General features: G+C 40.1%; 1 protein-coding gene across 12 annotated transcripts in view; it reads left to right on the forward strand.

Moving 5' to 3' along the window:
• ERG (ETS transcription factor ERG) overlaps positions 1–26623 on the forward strand; it is a 109414-nt gene that overhangs the window by 72561 nt on the left and 10230 nt on the right. For all 12 annotated transcript variants that reach the window (XM_083608787.1, XM_083608786.1, XM_083608791.1 and 9 more), the window contains 2 exons: positions 16516–16733; positions 22815–22966. In XM_083608787.1, the coding sequence (XP_083464913.1) occupies positions 16516–16733; positions 22815–22966 (370 nt within the window). The remainder of the gene's footprint in view (positions 1–16515; positions 16734–22814; positions 22967–26623) is intronic.

Raw genomic sequence — 26623 nt, forward strand, 5'->3', positions numbered from 1 at the left:
CTCTCTCTTTTATTTCAAAATTGGAAAGTTTTTTCTCACTTTTTATTGAATACTTCACTAAAAAAGTTCATTTATATAACAAAAGTTGCAGAAAGGTCCCAGCATTGGAAATTGATGGAAGCTAAATAGGTAACAATTGTTACTACAGAACCAGGACCCAGTACAGCCAATCTTAAACATTCTTAGTTCAATGTCTTATTTCCATGAGAGAATTATGTGCCCTCTTTTCTAATTCTGCAGGACATAAAAATCTCTGGCCAGATTATTCTCCCAATCAAACAAATTGCATCCTTTGTTTTCTCCAAGCTATTGTGCTGTGTTGTGTCAAAAATCAAAGGGCAATGGCTAGCAACACACAATACTGTGAACAATCCACCCTAGTGTAGCTGTTGCCCATTAGTTCTGTAACCCCCATTTCATTGGGCTTTTTCATGAACCACACTGAGGTGCATGTAGATTTCATGGTAGCAGCACTCAGAAGATTACATTCCCATGTCTTTGCTGTCTTAGATCCTCTCTTAAACTTCTAAACGTTGTTAAACAAACAGCTATACTCTTGAAGAAACAGTGCTAAAAGAAGCATGATTAATGAGACTAATTTGATTAAAAGTGCATCTTGATTGAGTTATTAAGCATGTTCAGACAAATGGAATTTGAACACTATCCCCCAAGGGAAATGTAATAGTTTTAAAGGGTCAAATTTGTTTCTTAAAAATTGCATTCATAAGGTAGGATGAAGGCCAAAACTTCCTATTCTCCTTTAATATAGACCAGCTGCAAATCTGGGTCTACTTAAGTATGTACTACACTATATAGCTTAAGGTTAACAGCAATTCAGTCACGCAGCGATAAAGACAGCTTAACATGTGTACTTGTGAGCAGTGGCGGACTTTGGGCTCTCAAATTTCAACGATGCCCTGTGTGACGCTAAAATTTGGCACTCCTCCTCACCTCTGATGCTCCATTCTACGGCCTTGTTTTGGTGCTTTTTGTAGTGCAGCACCCAGTGTGACTACACCAGTTGCACTACCCTAAAACTGCCTCTGTTGTGAGAGGAAAAGATGCATTTAGAATAACATCATTAATGAAGACTCAATACTAATGGTAGCTGTAAATAATTGCCCAGGATTGAACATATGCACTGCTGCACCCAGTGCGATGTTACAAGGCAACATTATTTGAGGGCAAAAGCAGATAAACCAGCATAAATTATTCTTATAGCACATGAGTTGCCAGTGTGGTGCACACAGGTGCACATTCACCTGAACAGACTTTCCACAGAGTCCCATTCCTTCTGTCCCTCCCCTTGGTTGAAAGTAGGCTTGAAAGAAGTACAGTGGTACCTCGGGTTAAGAACTTAATTTGTTTCAGAGGTCCGTTCTTAATCTGAAACTGTTCTTAACCTGAAGCACCACTTTAGCTAATGGGGCCTCCTGCTGCTGCTGCTGCTGCGCCGCCACTGCACAATTTCTGTTCTCATCCTGAAGCAAAGTTATTAACCTGAAGCATGATTTCTGGGTTAGCAGAGTCTGTACCTGAAGCATCTGTAACCCAAGGTACCACTGTATTCTATTAGCTATGGTGGAAAGCTTTGTTGAAACTCAATTGCAACAGAGGAGGGGCGACCTCGGGGGTCCCAACTGCAGAGGTAACACTTCACTTCCCAGTTACAAACCCCTCCTTGCTATAATTAGGCTTGTGAAAGCCTTCTACTGGCTCTTTGAGGGGGGTGATCTTCCAGGAGTTTGCACCTGTGGAGAGATGGTTAACTCTTACTAGTTGTACTCTCCTTATTATGCTTGGGGGGGGGGAACAAAAACACTTTTTCCAAGCCTAATTTCTGGTTTGGGAGATGTCTAAAGTGCCCATGGCAATAAAAAATGGGCTCAAAACTTTGGGCACCCCATTACAGTGTTTGCGCTGGGGAATATGTTTCCATTCCTAGCCAGTTTTCCAGAATGCCCTGAGTAATTTATCCTGCTTTCTGCAATTCCAAAGGACGGGGGTGTCTAGATACAGTGGTACCTTGGTTCTCAAACGTAATCCGTTCTGGGGGTCCATTCCAAAACCAAAGTGTTCCAAAACTAAGGCACACTTTCCCATAGAAAGTAATGCAAAATGGATTAATCCCTTCCAGACTTTTAAAAACAACCCCTAAAACAGCAATTTAACATGAATTTTACTATCTAACAAGATCATTGATCCATAAATTGAAAGCAATAAACAATGTACTGCAGTCACACAATCAATCAATCAGTAGCTGAACTGGGTTCCACACAGTCGCAAAAACAAAACAAAAAGAGCCGCAAAAACAAAAACGCAAAATAGATAGCAAAAACAGACAGACCTCAGCGTAACACTCAAAATGGAAGTGTGGCACTCAAAACGGAAGCATAACACTCAAAATGTAGCATATTCGACTTATGAAAAAAGTTTGCAAACCGGAACACTTACTTCCAGGTTTGCAGTGTTTGGGTTCCAAGTGAGTACAAAGGCGTTTGAGAACCAAGGTACCACTATACATGCATAACCTGAGACATTACATAATCCAGTCTAGTTTTTGCTATTTATGTATTAGGCCCTGGAATGAGTTATTTATCAGAACTGTAAACTGCCCATTAATCTTTGGATGAAGGATGGTATATAAATTTCATAAAGAATAATAATAATAAATCTGTCTCCGATAAGTCTTGTAGTGCATTTAGTAAACCTTATTGTGGCATTTGGACTAGAGTAGGCTTCCTCAGGGTTTGTTGACTTTGCTGCAAAACAAATTAATACGGCTATGCCTCTGGAAGTTGAATGCGCCAAGGGTCTCTGTGATTTGGGCGCCTACATTTTGTAGAGACTTTGATCCATGCATAGTTTGTTTGCACATCACTTCAGAGGAATACATGGAGCTTGCAGAGAGGCCAGCAAGCTCGATTCTGCTTCGCTCATGCGCATCTGGACACAGGATCCCAAGTAGGAAAATAGCAAGCAGCTCCTGTTTCCCTATGTTGTTTGCCTTCGTTCTCCTTTGGTTTTCCGTCCATCTTTGACCGAGTGTTTTGACGGGGCGTCCGGTTGCTCACTACATTTTGCTGCTTTTCAAGAATTGGAATGTACAGCTAGGCTCTATCACTCTCAGAAATATTCTGATCAGAGTCTTAAAGTGGTACAGAAAGGCAACATGAAGATTTGGTGCCTAATTACAGTCCTTAAATTGAGGGCGGGAAGGAGGGTGAAAGCAAGGGCAAAAAAGACACTTGAGTAATATTCTAAACAATGGGCCGTCACTGGAATGCTGAATGAAAACATCTCACCCTTTTTTATTAGACAGAAAGCAAACAATGCTATGGAATTTGAACAATGCTGTAAAGCTTTGTCGTAAACAAGATACTGTTCTTCATAGGAATTTGCTATTCTTGAGACTATATATATATGTTGTATGTGTGTGTATGTGTTTATTGCTGTGATAAACAGTAAATACGCTGCCACAGCACTTATGATGATAATGAGCCCTTAGACAGATACTTCCTGCCTCCATTTCCTATTCTGATAGCTCACCAGATCAGGGAGTACCAATAGAGGAAGTTCTTTGAATTGGAACTTCCTCTTCACTAATATCAGGCTGTATTCCTAACCCCACATACCTGAGAGTAAGCATCAATGAATTTAACAGGACTTACTTTTGAGTAGACATAGTTATGATTATCTTGTACTTCATTGAAAGGCTGTTCAGAAAGGTCCAAAATAAACGTCTCACTTCTTTAGATTTTGAGCACAAAACTGGAACCTTTTGTTGATCCATAGCAATTTAAAAAAATCATTATTAACTGATTTAGAGCCAGCTTTTAGGGCACAGCTGCCCTTCCAAGGAAAAACAAACATAGAAAAATATCCCACTAAAAACCACATAACACCCCCTGAAAACTGAGCAGCAGTAATTAATACAATACTGGTAATTGATTAGAACAGTTAATAAAAAAGTAGCAATTAATTAAAAGATAATAATAATAATAATAAATTATTAAACGTTCCCAAAAATAGAGCCATGTGTATTACTTGAGGAAGAGACTTCCACAGACTTGGGGGCCTAGAACAATGTACAATGACTGATCTTTTACTGATGTTGTATATGATTATGTTTATAAAATGCTTTTTGCTTCTGTAGTTTGGTATTAATGTATTTAGAGACATTATGTTAAACTAAATATTAGTGCTGCTCAGAGTAAACCCACTGAAATTACTGGAAATTACTAATTTAGGCCCGTTAATGACACTGGGTTTACTCTGAGTAGGACTAACATGGGCTGAAACCCACTTTTATTTTTATTTCCTGAGAGAAAGAAATATGAAAAACATTTAAACTTAGGAAAAAAGCAGTAAACTCAGATTCTGTAAAGTGAACACAATATTTGTTACTAAATGTGCTCATGTCTGGTGTACTTGTCTGCACCACAGAACAAGGAATTCAGCCTGATTGTGTCTAAATTTGGCACTTGGTGAGGATAAAACCAAATTAGAAAGTGGTTCATTAAACTTCTTTATTTTCAAGTTAGAAATAACTCACTTTTAGTAGCTGATGGGCTGAGCAATTTTTATGGTGTTTTTAATTATGCTGTTTGTGTAATATAAAACAATTATTTTAATGCTTTTGTTTAATATACATTATGGTCTTATATTATTTTTTGTTCAACATCTGGTAACCATTTTTGGTGAAGAGTGGTATAGAAATTTGCTGTTAAATAAAGAAGAAAAGAAAATCCACTAGTTTGAGATCCAATCATGAAGATACATTTATTTAGACAGCACAACAAATAGAGATCGGAGTCGTGTCAAAATTTTTGTAATTCTCAATGCATGTACAGCAGGGAGTATGCACTGGGCTTAAGATCATGTTGGTAACCTCAAGTATGTTCCAGGAAAGTATATACCAACCTCAGCCCACTTTAAACTGGTGGTAAGTACTTTCATGACCAATATATGCCTGACTATATCAGCTGACTGGTTTTTTAAAAGTACAATGAGTTGTAGTTTGTCATACACATTGTTAGTCATGCTCATAGTAGCCCCATTAATGGGCATGATGAATAATTTCAATGGGTCTACTCTGAGAAAAGTTTGGTTACATACAAGCCATAATTTGGAAAACATTCCCAGGATCACTTTAAATTTCCCTCTGGGACTTAACTGTTAGTAACCGGTTGCACATAGCAGTAGTCATGGTATTGAAATGTGACTGCGTAGTCTACACAGAAACTGGGGTTGCCTTTAATGTTGTTTATAACAGTTGGGCAGAACTTGTCAGGTGAAGGTTAATTGCACTCCAGTTAAAGCAGTTCTCTGCACAGATGGGTTATCAGGACTGAACACTCATTACAAGATTAATCTCATTTCCGACAAGACTTCCCTTTCCTTCAACTGATTTTGCTCAGGCATTGGACCTGTCATCAGCCGTTAAGAGAAGGGTGGATTACCTCTGGGATATTTAATGCTTGTGTGCCATGAAACAATACAAAATGTGTGTCATATCGGCAAAGAACATCTTTAGGAGACAGCACATTTTCATAGCATTGTGAAGGTCGAGATTCATAAACAACTGAAACAATTGCAGTGCTTTGAATTAGCTTTTTTAATGAACCCAGGTTTAAGCAGATTCATCTTGAGATCTCCTTTCAGATGTCAGTGCTGTTCCAAACAGATTGTGGATTTATGAGTTTTGCTCAAAATATTTTGCCCTGATAGCTCACAAAAACCATCAAACTATCCATTTTTGGAAAATGGAAAGCCCGACAGTTTCCGTTAAAAGTTGTTTTGGCCAGAAGCAGTTGTATAAATATGGAAATGTAAGGATGCCCAAGTTCATGCAAGCGTGATTAAAAGGCACAAGAGCAACACTTGGGGAAATCACACTCTGAAGAACTAAAGGAGCCTCTACATTATCTTGCACACCTGCTTCTTGAGTTTTATTTTCAAACTAGTTAGGCTTCTGTTTTCTCCACAGGTTGAATATATAATCCAAAAGCAATATTGGCCAGAAAAGTAATGAGTAAAATAGACAAAACAAAAACTGTGTGTGTGTGTGTGTGCGCGCGCGCTTGTGAAAAACAGGTATCACCCAAACGGCACATGATCAGGATTTAATCCGTTAACATTTGCTGTTGTTTTGATCTAATTAATGGCTACTGTATTATATTTTATTTAACAAAATGTTTTCTTCTTCTTCTTCTTCTTCGGTGATCACTTGTGGCTGAGTAAGATTGTCTTCCACGAACACGTTAACTAGCCCCTCCCCCATTTCGGGGTGAGCGGAGTGGATCTTAAATAGGACTGCTCAGTCATGGATACAGCTGCTGAGCTACTCAACCGCCTCATTTCTTGAGTCAGAACAACTGAATCTGTATCCACCACCCATGTGCCGGTACATGACTAGGGGCCTCCAGATTTCACAGTTCTGCCCCCATTGCCATTTGCCGATCACCATGGGACTTCTTTGGGTTTGGGATGGGTTTTTGGAAGGCGCCTGTGTGTGAATTTATGTGTGTAGATCAGTGCATGCTGACCAACGCACAGTCTTCACAGTAAGGCTCTATTCTGATGGCATGGGTATCACGACGACCAGCCAATTCTTATCTGCTGCAGCCTTCATCCGCCTTCACAGCCCTTGTAACATACCACTTGTTATCTTCTGCCTGTTCTGCCATTGAGGACTCCTTGGATCATTCTTTGTCTAGCTCCTCCCCTTTGACAAAATGTATATACTACTTGATTCATCTAAAAAAATGAATCAGTTTATTAGAGAGTTGCTGTAGCAATAGTGGCTGAGAAAGTGAGCTCTGAATCAGAAAGTCCCCAGTTCACATCTCACCTTTGCTGTGAACTCATTAGGTGGCCTTAGGACAGCCTCTTTCTCTCTCAGCTTCAGTCCCACCACTACCATGCCTACGTTCAATAAGGGAGACAGTAATACTGACTTGACTGACAAGGTTGCTGTTAGAATTAGAACTAAATATTTTTTTTAAAAAAATAAATTTTTATTAATTTTCCAACATATATTAAAACACAATACAAGACAATACATAAACAAACAAACATATAAACACGTATAATTTCATAACCTCTTTTTCTTAAACCTTATTTCAACGACTTCCCCATACCTCCCTTTTCTGCATCCCTGTTTTAAACTTTTCCAGCAACCCCTAATTTCAATTACTTATAATTCACTTTCTTTAATCCTTTTTCTCTTACCCAATTATTTGTCACTGCAATTCTGTTTTACATTACCCATGACATTTTAGCACTCATTAATTTTACAACAGTTCTTAAGATAAACTTTAAATTTCTTCCAATCTTCTTCCACCGTCTCTTTTCCTTGGTCACGGATTCTGCCAGTCATCTCAGCCAGTCCCATATAGTCTATCACCTTCGTCTGCCACTCTTCCAGCGTGGGTAGTTCTTGTGTCTTCCAATACTTTGCTAAAAGAACTCTTGCTGCTGTTGTAGCATACATAAAGAACGTCCTATCTTTCCTTAACACCAATTGGCCCACCATGCCCAGGAGAAAGGCCTCTGGTTTCTTATGAAAGGTACACTTAAGGACCTTCTTAATTTCATTATAGATCATTTCCCAGAAGGCCTTGATCCTTGGGCACGTCCACCAAAGGTGGTAGAAAGTACCTTCAGTTTCCTTACATTTCCAGCATTTATTATTGGGCGTATGATAGATTTTTGCAAGCTTGACTGGGGTCATGTACCACCGATAAATCTGCAGTTTCACTTTTCCCTCCTCTTGTTCTATAATTTCCCAATATTTTGGCCATTTAGATTCCATATTAAGTTTTTTCACTTCCTTAGCTTCCATTGGTGACAACCACCTAGGGGTTTTGTTTTCCAACAAATCTTTATACCGTAGGATTAGAACTAAATAAAGCAATGTGCAAGGGGTGGGAAATCTTTGGCACTCCAAATGTTGCTGAACTCTGACTCCCAGGAGACCCAGCAAGTGTGGCCATCAGGGAGGCCAAATGCTCCACCCCCTGAAATATTCAAATGTTAAGTATTATTATTTAACAAACCATCATAGATCAGTTTTCAATGCAGAAACAGCCCCAGAAAGAAGAGAGGTGAACTTTTAAAAAACAGTTTTTAGAGTTTTGTCTTCAGGCATCTTATTTCAATATGTGCTTTAATTTAGACACTTATTTTCATGATTTTTTAAAAGCAGAATTCCTGAAAACAAAGCACCTTAATCCCAAACACGATTCTGTAGTTTTCTCATCATCATCATCATTATTATTATTATTATTATTATTATTAATTCTGATCTCCCATAACTTCCAATATTGCTTCGTTGAAAATAGGGGCGTCCCATTCCATAATAATCATTTTACTATTTATATGCCACACAACTTATTGGGTTCCCCAGCTCTCTGGGCAGCTTCCAACATATATAAAAACATAATAAAACATTAAACATTTTAAAAACTTCTTTATACAGGATTGCCTTCAGATGGCTTGGGGGTTGGATAACTCCATACCCTCCAACATTTTTCCAATGAAAGTAGGAACATACTAAGGAAAAGCGGGATATTCCGGGATCAAATAAAAAACCGGGATGGCTTCTCTAAATCAGGGACATCCCTGGAAAATAGGAACACTTGGAGGGTCTGGCCTGCATATTCAGTAGTGGGGGGCGCTTGCCCAGATTGAATATACTTAGAAGCATGCCATATTTTTAATACTACTTAGGTTGCAATACCCCAACCATTTACCTGGGAGTAAGTGCCACTGAATAGAATACAACTTACTTCTGAGGTGGCAGGTATAACATTGCATGGTTAATGTGCTTAGAATTAGAATGCCAGTCTCCTTATCACAGTGGTTTTGAACCAGTGTGCTGTGGCACCCTGGGGTGCCTTGAATAGTGGTCAGAGGTGCCACTGGCAGCATGGACCTCCATACCTCCTCCATTCCCTCCCTCCTCTGATGCCCTCTCACACCAATGGCCCTGGCTACAAGATCTCCAGGCGAATGTTGCCTCTGGGGCCAACCAGGGGGTGCTAGTTGCCAGGAGCTGAGGCATCCTCGGAGGAAGCAAGCAAGTGGGTGAGGACCCCTGAGGAGAGGGGAGAGGAGAGGATGCTGGGGGAACCTTCCACAAGAGAGGGTGACCGAAAAGGGGTGAAGGGCAGAAGGATTGGCAGGCAATGGGCGACATAACTGGGCTGCTGTGACTCAGAGTGTGTTTCTTCACAGGGGAGTTGCAGAAAGATTGTAGTTGGTCAAGGGAGCCGTGAACTCTAAAAGGTTGAAAACCTCTGCCCTACCATATCAAATCCTGAACACTGCCATTTATAGAAATATAGCAAAATGATAATAAAATCATTAGCTATGCAGTCCTAGAGAAGTCAAAGGATCCATGCTAATAATATAAATGTACATAATTTTATGAGTAAAATGGGGGAGGAAAACATTGCCCTGAAATCACTGATTTCATAGGTCTATGTGAAAATGGTCAGCAGATCAGCTAACTATATGAGAAAAATCTCAGGGGAAGCTTCAGGCAAGAGTAATCTATTACAGCAAATGAGAAGGACATCTAGTCCTGCTGCTGCAGGGAATCCACTCATAGCCTCTTTGATGGGGGGCCATGCAGCAGCTGCTTAATAACTTCTAATGAAGGAGAATGTACTACCTTACAAGGTATTCTGCTCCACCATCAAACAGCTCATACTATCATAGAAGAACACATAGCCTTATCTGGAGCTAAGTTTATTTTGGGCATTCTGATATAACCAAAATAACACAACTTGGCAAAGATCCTGCCTGCTCTGTAACTTCCATGAAACTTCAGTAAATTCCAAAACAGAAAACAAAATATTAATAATACCAATCAACAGGCTAGCAAGTATGTTTACACAGTACTTCCTGTCGTGACCTCTAGCCAGCAACTGTTATTTGCTTCTGTAAGAAGCCTTTCCATTGACTTTAAAGGGTTCTGGATCTCGCAAGGACAAAAGGCAGGAGGAAAAGGGTAATAAGAGGAGAATTCTAGGCCATGCCTATGGTCAACTGCCCATAAATTATTGTGAGCACAATGGAAACAAAGATGTCAGACCACAGCAGTCCACTGAAAACCTATTTATTGAATCAAAGTCAAGAATACCCTGGGTTATTCCAGGACACGCCAACAGATTTTTATCATTTCCAAAATAGTGTTAAAGGCTCAGATCTTATCCTCATAAGCTCTGCATGTGAATTCCATATTGATTATTCAATAGTGGCACTTTGTACAATTTCAGAAGCCGTGTTCTTTAAGGCTGCTTCCCCAGAAATGGAAATCTACTGGGCAAGTCATGAAACAATAAGCCCCATCTCCATACCACACAAACATACACCTATACACTGGTCAGTTTTTGCACCATGCTAAACCAAACCATGGCTAAGTGTGAAAGAGCAAGTGTGCTGGTGCGCATTTAGAAAATTGCATTTGCTCCTATTCCAGTGCAACTGTGACTGTGGGTTAAGCCATGGTTAGATATAGGGCTATGTCCAAACTCAGACCAGTTTTTAACTTTAATTAGTATTTATATCCTGCCCTTCCAAAGGAACCCAGGGCGGCAAACACATAAATGCTAAAACAACTAAAATATCTAAAAACATGCACAAAGCAATTCCAATACAGATGCAGACTGGGAAAGATCTTTTCCTTGAAAGAGGAAAGTCTTCAGTAGGTACCAAGAAGACAGCAGAAGTGGCACCTTTCTAACATTTAACAGTCCATCTCACTACAAACCATGAGCTGTAACCAAGGTTTGTTCTTGACTTGCCACTCATGGCTTATCTGAGTGAGACAAACTATAAACTCAAGTTTGGATGCAGTAGCTTAGCTCCTGGTAGCACAGTGGCATCAGGCCAAAGGGAGGAGCAATTTTCTAAATGTCTGCCATAGTTTTAAGCAGCATTTAGAAGAACCAACTCCCATAGAAAACTGCCTGCTTCTGATATCTTTTACTGAAGATCTGCTCTGGATGACTCAACCTTTGGAGGCAAAATTGATGACTACCCAGGACTGGGCCTTTTTTGTAGCGGCACCTCATTCGTAGAATTTCTTCCCAGGGCACATTTGTGAGGTATGCATTATCATTTAGATGCCACTTAAAAGCTCTAACTTACCCAAGCATTTGATGGCATTTAATTTAGAGATTTTTACTGATTGTGTTCTGTTTTGACTGTTGTTTCTGAGAACTGCTGTGATTGTATTCTATAGTATTGTCTTGGCTACAGCTGTTGGTTAGTGAATCATAGAATTGTAGAGTTGGAAGGGATCCCAAGGGTCATCTGGTCCAGCCCCATGCAATACACACAGTTCCCCATCCAACTTGAAACCATACCAATCCCTTCTTTGCAAATGTGTTAGCAGTTTTATTGCCTTCTAATAAAGAAAGAGCTTAACCAAAAGCCTTGGCTTCGACAACACACTAAGCCAAATCTTCACTTGGCTGAGCATGGTGTGGGGTCAAAAATGGCCAGGGAGGAGGAGTAAAATGGTTGCAAGCTCCTCTCCAGTAGCCTATACTGGTAAGCCAAAGTTTGTGGTGTTGTCTGATCAGGGTCATGGCTTGTTTCCTCCCAGACAAACCACAGTTGATAAGCTAAGAGGAATAGCGCAACAACCCAGGTGCTGGCTTGTTTTTGTCCATGGGTGGCACAGCAACAGCAAGATGAGCCCTGTGGGAATTCATTCAGCAGCATGCCTCCGCATAGTGCTTGTGCAAACTATTGTTTTTTTAGCTCACTAATTTTACAATATGGATGAAATTCAAATGAAGCAGAAAGTTAGAGCATATTGCCTGAAATCTTTTTAGTAATTGAGAGGTCTAGTTTATGTGTATCTGTGTGTATCAAAATCAAAAGCTCATTTGTTTTTCACTGTACATTTTGAGTCATTGCTTATTATACTAATCCGTATTATATACCTCTTGGGTGCAAAGGAATGCCTTAAATCCTGTGGAAATGAATGAGGCCCACTGACTATAAAAATACATTGGTTTGCACAATGAAGACAACTGAGGACTGAAGCTCCTTGGTCCTAGTTTTTCAAATGTACTTTCTTCACAGTTAAAGAGTTATTTGACTTCAAAATTCACAGTCCACTGAGCTTACTTGCATGAAACAATCTGCTATGTGACATAAACTGGCATGATATACAGTATCAGGGTGCTTCCAGACAGGGGCTTAATACTGCAAATGGTGTTTTTTTTTCAAAAATCCCAAATGAATCACTGGCAACAAGCTCGATTTTCTGCAGAAAGGGTAAATCCCAAATGGGAGCAGGCAGTATGAGCTAACATTTTGATACCAGTATCTTTTGGATGCTGCAGAAATCTTACGTGCAGTAGGAGTACCAATCCCACGCTAAACACAAATCTGTTAGTACTCTCAGTAGTGTATTCAAATTGTTACTGTACTAACTATATTCATGGCATTAAGCACAAGCTGTTTATCACCCAGAATGTTTTGCTGGTTTCTTATACTATCGTGTTCCTGGAAGTGTAAGAGGCCTGGTGCACTTCAGTTGGGTTTCTGGGCAATTTTGAAACCTCAAAGCATTTGAAATCACTGGCAAGACGCCTGCTGCATATTTACAGTTACACAGCTCTTTTACTTTTAAGGTTCCTCCTTCCTTTTTTCTTCAAGTCTCTAGGCACAACCAAAACAGCGGGTTCTTTCTTTTTGGTATGCTGCATTGTTCTGTGGAAGTGGGTTGCTTGGAGTTCACACTTGGTTTTCCTGTTGTTTTTCTGGGAAGTTGGCTGTGCTGCAAAAGATATGGGACTAATTTGTAGGAAATGGATTTGTTTGGGGAAGCAATAAAAGAGCAACTGCTTACACGCTCCCCAAATGTATGTTTTAATGCATGGCACAACTTAATGCCTGCAGAAAAACCTGCAGTCTGCTGATCTCCATAATTTTATAAAAACTTTTCTTTGACCTTCCTTCCTTACTTTTGCTCTATTATTTTTAAGAATAGAAAATAAACAAAGTGGAGTATTTCCCTTCAGATATATCTTGAAAGTGGCTTGTTACATAGTAACAACAATTAGTGATGAATGGTTGCTACGTTGTGGCTGTGTTCTAAGTTTTGAGGGAAAGCAGGTACTGTATCTTCATAGTTGGTTGTGCAACATATGGCTGCTGTAGCCATCATCCATCAGTAATGATTGCCAATCTAATACCTCATCTAAATATTCATTTAAAAGTACCACATACCTCTTTTAAAACTTTTCCACCTCAGAATGTCATTAGGAAAATGATACATTTGAATGGAACTTCACAATTTAAAAGCACAGACAAATTAGCATTCCATACAAGGAGTTTTTGATATGATACAGTCATTCAGTCATACAATTTGAAACCAGCATTCTGGAGTGCTACATTCTTGGTAGGGTGCTTTTCATGAACACATACACCAGCCATAAGACAGCCAACTTTTTAATCCTTTGATTGATTGGGAGAGTCACAGAAAGGTAGTAAAATAGTTAATATAGACACAGTATTCTCAGATAGATAGATGAATAGATAGATGGATGGATGGATGGGTGGGTGGGTGGGTGGATGGATGGATGTACTATAAATATCACCAAAATAGAAAACTTGAGTACAAATACACAGTCCACCCTCATACACACACAGGACCAATATGAATCACCCCTCCCATTTCCTAGGTACACAACTGAGCCATTACAGATATTGGGTGATCTCTGTGTGTCTGCTACATTCCTATCCATTCCTTTCTCACACCGGGGTACAAAATCCTAAAATAGCTTGATAGACATCTACAGACCTCCTAATTCCAGTAGTACCCTGGTGCATTTTGTGTGCACCTCCCACCAGGAGTTTTATACTAAAGGGTGAATTATTTCTAAGTTCCAATTTTAAGTAGGTAAGTTATATTTTCCAAACTGGCAATAAAATTATGACCTAGGGAGGTTAAGGCAACATTTTTCTTACTTTTCATGCCAAGAGTTTTTCTTGTTCAGCTGCCCTGTCATGGATATTGTTATGAAGTTTGTGTGCCACTCCCCCAAGCTCTGCTGAGTGGTAGCAAGATTCCAGGGGGTTCCAGGGTTGTGTTTCCATTGAGAAAAAGGAAGTTCTAGTGTCTTCAAGAAATATGGTTTATTGTACACTCATTTACACCTGGAGTCTTCAGTGGAGGGGGTGCAGAGTATTATACCCCAAGCGTGTCTCTTGTTGCCCCTCTCATAACTTCAGCAGGCTTGAATCCAAAGCAGCAGTCAGTCATGGCTCCTGGTCTCTTGGTGCAGCCTTCTCCAGCCAGTCCCAGGATGGTTTGCCTACTTCCTCCTTTTTGTTCCCAGAACACCTTTAGATTTCAAAAAGGACACATTTTCCTGTGACATCACACCCCACTGTCACCTTGACAACTTGCCAGTTCTCCTGCCTTTGTCCATTCCTGGGTGCGTTGGGAGAAGGACAGTTCTTTTGCATTTCCAATGGCCCTTAATGGCTCAGTACTTACTTAGCCAGGTGAGGCTGGTTTGCATAAGCTAACCCAGGAATTTCCTGTCTGGCACAGTTTTGCAGATTCCCCCCCCCCTTCATATCCCAAATATTCTCTAAATGCTACCATTTTATTCATTTCTACCATTCATTCACAGACCCAGGTATACCCTAGATCAGGGGTCAGCAACCTTTTTCGGCCGTGGGCTGGTCCACCGTCCGTCGGACTATGTGGTGGGCCGGACTATATTTTTTGGGGGGAAATGAATGAATTCCTATGCCCCACAAATAACCCAGAGATGCATTTTAAATAAACATTATACTCATATAAAAACACTCTGATTCCCAGACTGTCCATGGGCCAAATTGAGAAGGCGATTGGGCCACATCTGGCCCATGGGCCTTAGGTTGCCTGCCCCTGCCCTAGATCTATGACAATATAATAACTTAGTGGTACTTAGTCTGATTTGATAAATCAGTTTCACAGTGGCAGAATACATTTCAGATGTATTCAACTCCTTACACACGCATTTTAAGCTGTATCATCTGTAGACATACTGCCCATTTGCATAAGCGATACTTACATTTAATTTCACTTTTCATGTTTCCTTCATCTGTAATCCAAATGTAAAACCTGCATTGGCTAGAAATACATTGGATTTATCTCCTATTTTTCATCCTGCATGAACAATATCCACAAGTCAAGTGACCTATTCCAGATTCAAAGATAATCTTCATGCCACAGGTCCAATTTTACTGCAGACCATTATGTGGTTACTATTTTGAAAATGGGGAAAACTGGGAGGAAGAGCTCAAGTATGCTATAATGTATGATGACAGTCTCACTTGCTAGCAATTTAATGCAACAATTGTATGCATGCCTACTCAGAAGTAAAGTTGCATTGCGTTCTGCGAGACTTACTGCAGATAAGTGAGTGAAGGTCTGCAACCTAAGACAATTACTGGTAATTCATAGGCTTAGTTCTGGTAAAGCAGAACTCATGGAAATAATGTTTCCATTTAGTTAGATATTTGTATTTACTTCCTCATAAAAATAGGTAGAATAAATAGGTATTAATACTGAAATCATTCATTCCCCCACCTTCATTTGGATAAAATGTCCACATACACACCTGCAACAAGGCTGAAACTTTTCATTCCTCAGTTTGCTTGAGGCCTGGCATTACTCATCAGAGAAGAGCTTCCAAAAGCTATGGAATGGCTTTGTGCTTTAAAAATGTATGTGCAGTGCAGCAAAAAAGGCACACAGCAGCAATTCATTTTGTGGCTGCACCACAGAAAAAGAACTGAAGTGATGCATTTTTCATCTTGGAGAAGCACATATCCAGCATCTGCTGCTGTTTAATTTACTGTTGTTAACACCTTCAGTGAAAGGATTTGCAATTTTCCCTAAAAACACTCCAATGACTGGAACAACAAGATCCAACCTCTTCAGCTGGAATAAACTATGTAATTTAGAACAACTTGCAGTACTTAATTTGTATACCTTTTGGCTCTTCAACTTTTCCCCTTGTTGTGGTGATGAGGCTCGTTAACTAATTGGAAATTGTATAGGGTTTTTTTTGGTTTTGTCAGAAAGCAAATCATTCTAAGGACCATGAAGTGAATATTGTAGTTTACAGTTATATAAAATGTACAAAGTGTTGTTAAGGCTGCTAAGAGTTGTTAGGCGGTCCCTAGTCTCCACACACAACTACAAATCACAGTTCCCTGGTTGTTAAACAACTCTGGGAACTATCGTTCTGTGAGTGGAATAGAGGTATCCTAATAACTCAACACTCTTATCAAACAGTTAACAAACTGCAGTTCCCAGGATTTTTTGGGAGAAACCATGGCTGTTTAAACTGGTATGATATGGCTTTAATTGCATAGTGCAGATGGGTCCTTACTGTCACTGCTGTGGATCAAAACCTTAAAGTTCTGTACAATATGCACAACTTTTCTCGCAGGTCATTTTGTTGCTTTCTCTTCTCTGGATTTCAGGAAGCATTATCAGTTGTGAGTGAAGACCAGTCTTTATTTGAGTGTGCCTACGGAACTCCCCACCTTTCTAAGGCAGAGATGACAGCCTCCTCTTCCAGTGAATATGGGCAGACATCAAAGATGAGTCCACGTGTTCCCCAGCAGGACTGGTTATCGCAACCTCCAGCCAGAGTCACCATCAAGATGGAATGCAATCCAAATCAAGTTAATGGCGCAAGGTAAAAAATAAAAAGTTTAAAGATTCTTTCTTTGCATCTGTTTGGGCAAGGCTTTTCTCTCTGAATCTTCCTGAATCGAAGAATTAGGAGCAAGCCTAGTACTTAGATGCTGTCTCGTTTACCAGGTAGACAGGCAAACAACACCAAAACTAGGAGATCCAATGCTTATTTAAATGTAGGTTCTCTACTAAAGGAGGCAGATGGAAGGTGGAATAAATAATATTCCCAAAGTGCTTTATAAAAAAGTGCATTTATGCAGCTCAAATTATTGTAACATCCTAGTGCTGCTTGCAGAATGGCAAGTGGATTGAGGGAAAACAAATAACAGTAGGCTTAATATTCAGTATATTGAACAAGAGTGCAACTTCTCTTTAGCTAGTTCTTAATTAGCTCCAAATTTTGTGTTTTTGTGTTATGAGCCCATTTGTGGCTAACCTCCCATGCAACCTGTTTTTCAAAATGATTTGCTGTGAAGAAGATTTGCATCAGCAGAGCACTTTCAAAATGAGGGTGTGAGACCACACTTCTGCTTGCATCACTGCCCCCCCCCCACACACAGGGAAAGCCCACTCTTTACCGCTGAATTAAAGCAAACATCAATCAGTTTTTCAGCAGATTGACATTTGCTCCAATTCAGTGGTAAAGCGTGGGTTGTTTACCCAGGGAAAGCAGTGGAAGAAAGGGGAAATGACTTGAACCCATGCCTAGAAAGCACAAGACAAGCAGGAAACCCATTGAACCCATGCTTTGTAGACAAGGGACAAGCAAAAGTGTGGACAAGCCCCATATTTAATGTTGTTCCCATAGTGGGCTAAAGGAGCTGTAGACCAAACACCATTCAAAATTATATGCTATCTTTTTGCTTTGGGGCAGAAGCATGCATTTACAAACTTTAAAAAAGGAAAATGCTTTGGTCAATTTCCGCATATTAGAGTTATCCAAATGCAGCTTTAATCCTTATAAAATTACTTGTGTGCATTGGCTCTCATGTCTGAAACAGACTAATTGCATTGGTAAATTTCCAGGTCATTATCTGGGCTGTATGTTGGAATCTTTTGATTCTGCTGCCATGAGATTTTGGCCATAAATGCATCATGTTCTAGGTTACCAAAAGTTCATCAGTAATACAGGCTGATTTCATTCTGAGTGGCCCTCAAATCCCCAAGATATTTTAAAATGTGCTCTTTACAAATGAAGCTGATATGGAATGTATAGTAAACTGGTAAGTCCAGCTCTATGTACCATTAGGTACAGTGAGACAACCACTTCACCTGATAGACACTTAGTGCCAGCAGGGGCAGCTCCTTCCCCCTAGTGATCCCTCCTGAGCCTTCCCAACAGGTTGCACGAGTAATTCCTCAGAAGAGGGCAAAGCATCAAAAACCCATGGACCATATTGTGAATTCAAATAAAATAAAATCAGCTCTAACCTCTGTTCTTTGTGTTTGGGAATGGTGGACTTATTTGGCCTTATGGCAGAGGCAGTTTAGTAATGTAGATTATGTTTGGTCTACCTACAGATATGAAAAAAAATGTTTCATTAAAGCAAATTCTGTGCATGTTCAGGAGTATGATGCATCTTACAGGCAGCAAAACGTCTTGGTAGGTCTTTAAAACTAGAAAAATGTGAAGCTCTGGTGTAGCACAGTCTTCAAATATCCGCGAGTTCTTATTTCAAGTAACAAATTCTCCAGACATTCAGAACCTTGGTTTGATGCCAGGTGTCTAATCATGGAGGAACTGTGCTAGTTTTATTCATGCAGCCTTTTGGTCTCAGTGGGCAAGAATAAGCTAGAAATTCAGGTGTTGGAGGGGCCCCCAAGGAAAGCTGTTGGTTCAGGCATTTAATAGACCTACTAATGTTGGAATTGCCTCGATGAAATGTGATTTGTTCTCAACTAGTGGTCATTCTTCATGTAAGCAAGTATATCTCCAAGGATAACCTAGTTTAGCTGATATTTTGGTTCAGCTTAGCACAGAAAGTGTGGAATTGTGTTGGTTGGTTGATTCCATTTATATCCTGCTTTTTCTCAAATGATTTCTATGTGGGATCCCCACCCCCGTTTTATTATCACAACCATCCTGCGCGGTAGGCTAGACTGGGAGACAGTGATTAACCTAAAGGCACCCTATGAGCTTTGTGTGTGAGTAGAGATTTAAGCCTGGACACTAATGCAGGTGTAGCCAAAGAGGTACCTTCCGGTTGTTTTGAACTCCAACTTCCATCAATCCACGGTAGCATAACAATAGTGAGGGATGATGGGAGTTATAATCTAGCATCTGGAGGGCATTGCATTGGCTACCCCAGCTTTTACCACTACACCACACTGACTCTTATGTGGTACACACACACACACACACACACACACACACACACACACACACTTCTGCTTATGGGCAGCATGCTCTTGTTTTGGCAGCTTCAAACAACACGAGATTTCCTACTCTCAGAAGCAAGCATAGGAGGGCTGTGGCTTCCAGTTCACTCTTTATTTTATGGGACCACAAGCACAATGTGCTTACAAGTTCTCGAAATGAAATACAACTTGGGAAATGTAATCCATTGCCATTATAATAGAATTTCTATGAAATAATAAAAGGAAAACAAGGAAAAATGGATTTAGAAACTTGTAGGCCAACTGGGAAGCTATTGTGGTTTTGGTATTGGTACCAGCATATCAGATTTCAGAATTCTCCCAGCACCAATATAATTTTAAATTAAGTATATAAGGAACATCATTTTGTAACTGCCAAGTTAGAGCTCCCACTCCCTCAGCCCTTTCTTCACTCTAACCTCATACACAAGAAATATTGAAGTGTCTGCTCTAATGGAGAAAGGATCATGTGTAGTAAAACTTAAACCAGCTGTTTCCCTCCATGCAAAAGCAAAGAGCAGCGCTGGTAATATTTATAGCTTGCCTGGCCTCCAGTGAGCCAGATGTTGACTGCCTTAATTTGCTATGATGGCCTTAAGGCACAAAGCAGCTGGAATGTGCAAAGGAATCAAGGAAAGAGGGAAGGGGGATGAGTGGATGGCCTTCACGTAACTTTATTATGGTGTCAAAAATATAGAGTATAATGTACTATATGTGCATCTTGATAAACACCCATCTCTCATTTATCTGAAGTTATTGCTACTTGTCTGTAGCATTTTGATGTGTCAAGCTGGGCAAGGCACTGGTACCATTTTTGACCAGAAACCAGAAGGAAGAATGGATTCCAAAACATGTTGAGCTATAGTTTGGGCCCAGGGTTGTGAATGAATTAGAGCTAGGCTTCGATCTTTGCCAGGCGCACTTCCCTGTAGACTGCTTTTCTGTTATTAACAACTGTCCCTTGGCTATTCAGAAATCAAACAGATTTTCCTTAAACAAGCCTTTACCTTGTAGGCAGCTTCCTTCCTGATATTTGTAAGCTATCGGCTGCCTATATGTTAGGTTTTCATCTTGGTATGTTGAGTTCCAGTTGTGCCTACCCTTGTTCAGCTCAGGACTTACACCATGCATCAAACTTCAGATATACAAACCCTCTACAATTAGTTGATTCACACTTTTTTCTAGAAACAAAGTAATACCAGACTTCAAATAACAAAATCCACATACTCATGTTGGCAATGGTACAGGGCACATCCGCATTTAAATGGCTTCCTTACAATGAGCATGAATGTGGAGAGCCATGCTTTCCTCAACTTCTTCTGTGTCTATTTCAGGGAAATCAGGCCAATAAAAGAAAACACAAAATAAAGTGTGAATCGGCTCTAATGAGACTGGTATTGCGGTGCATAAAGTAAAAATAAGTGATTTAGCTTCATGTGAAATGAGGTACCGTATTTTTTGCACCATAACACTCACTTTTTTCCTCCTAGAAAGTAAGGGGAAATGTCTGTGCGTGTTATGGAGGGAATGCCTATGGGTGGCGGGGGGGATCTGCTGCAGTCGTGAGCAGAGGATCCATGGTTCCCCTTCCTTCCCTCCTCCGTGGCTCGCTTTGAAACAGCAAAGCGGGAGAAGAGCCGCTGAGTGGGGAGGAGAGAGGGACAGATAGCCTGCTTCTTTAAAGGAGCAAAGCGGGAGAGGAGAGGAGCCGCTTACACGAGTGTAAGCGGCTCCTGTCCGGTTGGTTCCTTTAAAGCAAGCAGGCTCTCTGTCCCTCTTTCCTCCCCACTCAGCTCGCTACATAGCAGCAAAGTTTTTCAGCTCGCTAAGCCGGGGATGAGCGGGAGGAGGGAGAAAAGCAGAGCCTGCTTGCTTTAAAGGAGCAAAGTGGGAGAGAAGAGGAACCTTCTCCCCTTCTGCCCTCTCCTGCATTATTAGCAGCATCCTTCTCCACACACCCCACGTGTGTTCCTTGTCCCTTGAGTGCGTTTCCTTCCCTCCCCACTTAAAACATGGTTACAAAGCACAGATCCACATGGATCCTCAGGATTTTTGCATTGGGCTACTCCAAACTCACTGTCAGATCACATGTCTGTGGCCACAGCATGAACCACAAAAATCATACATCCACTGTTTCGTTTAGAATATTTTTTTTCTTGTTTTCCTCCTCTAAAAACTACGTGCGTGTTATGGTCGGGTGCGTGTTATAGAGCGAAAAATACAGTATATCCATTTTGTCCATCTTTCCTCACATTTTTCTCTCTCACTACAGCTGAACTAAGTTCTCATGAGTTTCAGAGAACATAGCACAGGTGCTTATTTGTTTGGAAGTTGGGGGCAGGGGTTCAGATCTCCCACTGCACATGTGGGGTTCACTTTGCAGTCTCTGGGGCTGGGACCTCTACTAACTTGTCATTTTCCTCAGTTGATTATAAAGGTAAAATTCTTGAGCACAAGCTTCTGGATTCCAGGGAGAAATGCTAATTTGGTCTTTTCTCTGTTTATATTCAGTTCAGAGACCCACCCTAGCAACTCCCAAGAAGTGTGCCAAATACTGATTGCTACCACTCAATCTTTTAAAGAGTACACTGAAAAGTGTTTATTGTACTTTTAATGCACGATTGCCCATGACAATAGGACAGACTGAAACTGATGATATATACTTCATTGTTGCAGGAAGAAGTTTATATCTTTTACATTCCATTGTTGTTGTTTTTCCAGAGGAAAGAAATAATGTAAATTTGTACAACGATCTAAAGCATGTTACTAGCAATGCTTCTCTTTTAAATTATTCAAAATCATTTTTATTTACAAAAACACAGTAACCAGACTGCACTGTCCATTTGGGTCTCATCAACATTACCAGTATTGTTATTTAGCCCTTACCCTTTTTCTTGAGGAGGTGAGTGGGTAACAGTGATTTTAAATAAAAGTACTGCGTGTCTTGATTTTTTTTTTAATGGAATGTTGTCACATTTAATTCTGTTTCGACATATGGCAGCTTCCATGCTTGCAGTTTTCTCTAGAATTAATGTAATCTGCTTTCTTTGTTACTTTCTTTGTTACTGTGAAAAACCCAAATGATATATACTCTTTACTATTACTCCCATCTTTTTGAAGGCTTGGTTCATAAGCACTCAGTGTATACATATTTCTGTATTGGTAGGAGTGGTGCATAACTGGAAATCCTTTCTCAAAAAGGCCTGCCATAGTACATCACTTTCAGGTAGCAAATATACCAAGACTTTGAGAAGAGCTGAGTACATTAACTCTAGTCTGAAGTTTAGGCCAATTTGTCTCCTAACAGCATGCTATTTTTATGCTATTTTTTATAATGTATTTATGCTGATTTGCAATATTTTTGTGGTTTACTGATTTGTGCACCAGTGGAGAAAGACAGTATGCATATTTTTAGAGGTTCAAGAGCTGCAACAGTGAGTGTCCATCAGGCCTAAATCATATGTCTGCAAATCCAAATTCCATTTCCATTTCCAAAAATAAAGTAATATGGAGTCAGATCCTCAAGTTTTTACAGATTCAGCCTCCACCAGCGGAAGGCATTTTAATATCTAAAGTAGACTCCTAGAACATCATTGCTTGATAGATAGATGAGAATTTCAGATCAGCATCTAGCAAAAATCCTCTTTCACTTGTGAACCTGCTTACTGAAAAGTATTATTCAGGAAATCTTAAATTGTTTCCTTAGGAATTCCCCTGACAACTGCAGTGTGGCAAAAGGAGGAAAGATGGCCAGCAACACAGAAAACGTTGGCATGAACTATGGAAGCTATATGGAAGAAAAGCACATCCCACCACCAAACATGACCACCAATGAACGGAGAGTTATTGTTCCAGCAGGTGAGAAGACAAATGTTTTTAAATAACCTTTTTAAACTGGGCCCGCCCAGTCATTAAACACAGTTGGCCATTCAGCTTAAACACCTTTAGTTCCACACTGATTTCAGTAGGAGCCTGATGTACATACTTAGGAATATATCAGTTGCAGCTTGCCCGGTGAGGTGACACTGCAGCGCTAGCTTCCTGGCCATTTCATTGGTTGTAGGGCTGTTGTTGTACCAAGACGGGAAGGGAGAAGGTGTTGGAGAGATGTCAGAGAATTCTAGTGAAAACAGAAAAGGAAGCAGAAATTCATGCAGTTTGCTTGTTCATCCTGCAGTCTAGAATGGAATATGATTGGTATTCATTCACATAGGTGTGTTTCAAAGTCTGTAAGTAATATGTAATTATAGTAATTACTTTTTTACATTGTTTTGATGCTTCATTTACACTGAAATCAATGTAAGTTACAAAAATCTTGTAAATAGGTAATGTATGTAACTTGCATTAAATAGTGGACAGTGAAGCAAATAGCGTAATATTTGGCAGAAACCGAACTGAAGCGGAATGGAAATAGCACTGATTGTGATGAATACAGTTTGGAAGGGAAATTGCTGCCTTCTGACATCCCTATAAAGGGTACAGTAATCAAGTTATGGATCTCTGTGTGTGATCCAGCTCACAACTAAGCATTTCTAGTCTTCTGTAGGATTTTGTGAGAATAGGCAGACCACATAAGCCTTATGGCAGAAGGAAAGAGACATGAACTGCCAGTTGGAATGAACTGAAGTTATTCCCTGGAGTTCTTAAGGATAACAACACCCATCGAGTCCAGATATATATCAACTGAATTCAAGCCTCCATAACAGCAATTTTGCATTTTCATAAACAGGCAATTACATTTTTGATAAGTACAATATAAATTATTAGCTATACTGTGGTCAATTGTATCTTTTGTGGTAGAGCCCCTGGATATAAAGCAGTAATTAGTACACACACATATACCTGCTGGCAAAAGATGTACAAGTAAATGATAATCTAGGATGGCTAGTGTGTTAGATATGGATGGAGGAACTAGTGCTCTGTTGAATTTTTGTTGAATTTCTGGCATAAAAGTAGCTATTCCAGCTGATTATCACTGCTTGTAAACCTTGAACATCAAATGGGGTTGATGATTCCTCTGTTTTATGCACATTTTGGAGAGTCAAAAACTAATCACAATATTCCCTTATCACTTGTGGTTTACATTGGTATATGGGGCTAATCTTTAATGAAAAGAAGATTGACCTTTACTCATGCTACTCTAAAAGGAATATATATTCTACTTCTGCTGCATTGCTTAACTTTCCCACAGTTATATAGTGACATGAATCTATAGGAAAATTAGATGCGGCTAAAACGACAAGTTGAAATTCTGTCAGTTATTTGTCAAGCTACACACTTGTTGCATAATCTTCTACACATACTCAGATAATGCTTTGCTAACAAACTGATTCAGTGGATGATAAAAATGTTCTGAAGCAAGCCACAAAGCAGCAGCACTTCCCAAGCAATCTGGTCCAAAAATGGGCCATTGATACATTTCCCAGTCTCTGAACCATGAGTGATCATAAATAGCTTTCTTCTAGCCACATCTGTCTTAAATACATTTGGAAATTGATGTAAATGTTGTTCAGGGAGCAAGAGGTCTGTAGGCATAAACAGCTGTTTGCTGAGCTGCACAAGAAATATTTGAGCAAAGTCCTGCTATCTGACTGCCAGATGTTTTTCATTTATACACAGCCATTACAGATTGCAGGATGATGTGGCAAAGAAAAAAGAAAAAGGGGTGGGGGAGCGAGATTAATAGTTCACAGCTAAGCTGGGTCACTGTGCAGGGCCTGGTGTTCATATGTCTTGCTGGACCACTTCCATGAATTAGAAGAGAGCGACACTGAATTACTGTGGTTGCACTCATGCCTGCAGAATTGGTTTCAGTGGAGGGCATTGGGTGACTATACCTCATTCTCTGGCTGTTAAGCTGAGTGGTACAGGAGAGGATCCATTCTGTCCCCAGTGCTGCTCAGTATCTGCATGAAGCCCTTGGGAGCAGTCAGTAGAGGATTTGGGGTGTGGTATCATCATAAGTCTGATGACACCCAGCTCTGTTTCTCTGTATCGCTCAATCAGGTGTGGTCATGCTTGGACACAGTGGTGGGCTGGATGAGGGCTAATGAGTTGAAACTGAATCATAACAAGCTGGATGTTCTAGGAGTAGGTGGCTTCCGTGCACTGGAATCAAGCAGTTTACCTGTTCTGGACATGGTTGCATTCTTCTTTAAAGAGCAGGGGTGTAGTTGGGGCTGCTCATTGAGCAATGGTTGACACTGGGGCGAGGGGGTGTTGCTTGCAAAGGTCAGAAGATGATAGGCTATGTTCCAGTGTCTGCACAGACTTAAGACCAAGTCTGCCAGGGTTGATATTCAGCAGGAAATGGATGGCAGCCTTTTTGAGCTGTCAGACGAAACTGATTTGACCAACAAAGTGTGGGGTGGTTCTAAGACACAGAAAGGTAGGAACCTGACAAGCCCATTAGATAAGCAGGGAAACTGGTGAATATATCTTTAAAAGAAGGAATGCAGTAGCGGAGGATTGGGCATCTGCTTTGGAACTAGTGGAGGTGAAAACTGAAGTCATTTTGGATCAAATTGTGGGGGGAATCGGGGAGGGGGGAATCAGTCTAAATTGCAGTTCTAAGAATTGTGATGGAAGACCTGTTAATGGCTTGTGATCAGTACTCAAGAGATCAAGGGTAGAAAGTGTGCAAAAGAGGGAGCATCCTGACAATTTGCTTTCTGCAGGAGGACCATCAGCAGCCGAACCCTGAATTCCATTTACTGTAGGGTGTGTGGACAGGAAAACAGCTGTGCACACCCAGTTCCTCAAAACTGAGAGGAGTGACTATTCCAATGACTTGGAAATGTCCCTACATATTTGATGCTTCCCTGTCTGACCTGAATTGCAGATTCCTCCTAGCCAAAGGTTCCATTGGTTCTTAGACATCATTGTTGGAGTGCTTCTATGCTCCTAATACAGGACAGTATGGCTTCTTTCAAACATTTTTGGACACTTGGCAAAACTTCAAAACCTATGGGTCAATATGATAGCTACTTTTTGAGGTAATGACCTGTGGGTGTTGTTTTCTTCCATTTTATAAATTTATTTTTTACTATTGAACCACAGGTCACATTTTCAGCCACTTTTCAGGGCCTCCTGAAAATATATTTGTTCATCTAGATCTTTGTGATTTCCTGTTTCCTGACTATTGAGAACTGTTCTGGAAACTAACTTTATGGTTGTATTTTAATTTGTGTTTATTAAAATGTTAGCTTACTAGTTTTGCTTATTGATTCTCTTTTAAGGTTGTAATCTGCCTTGCAATCAATATGGAAAGTGGCTTAAAAATAAATAAATGCAATTTATAATAAATAATAAATGGCATACCTTGACTAAAGAGTACAAAGGGCTACAGTGGAAAGGGTAGTTAGTTCCACTTTAGCATAATGTCTTCTTATAATAAGCACTATTCAAGATACATGACGAGAAAAATGAATGCTCAGGCATGTTTTTGAAAGTGTGCCAACCACTCTGCCTCAGGCATTAGGTGCAATTTACATTCAACTGAATTCAGTAAAAGAG

This window comes from Podarcis filfolensis (genome assembly GCF_964270895.1).
Source record: "Podarcis filfolensis genome assembly, chromosome: 4".
NCBI lineage: Eukaryota > Metazoa > Chordata > Lepidosauria > Squamata > Lacertidae > Podarcis > Podarcis filfolensis.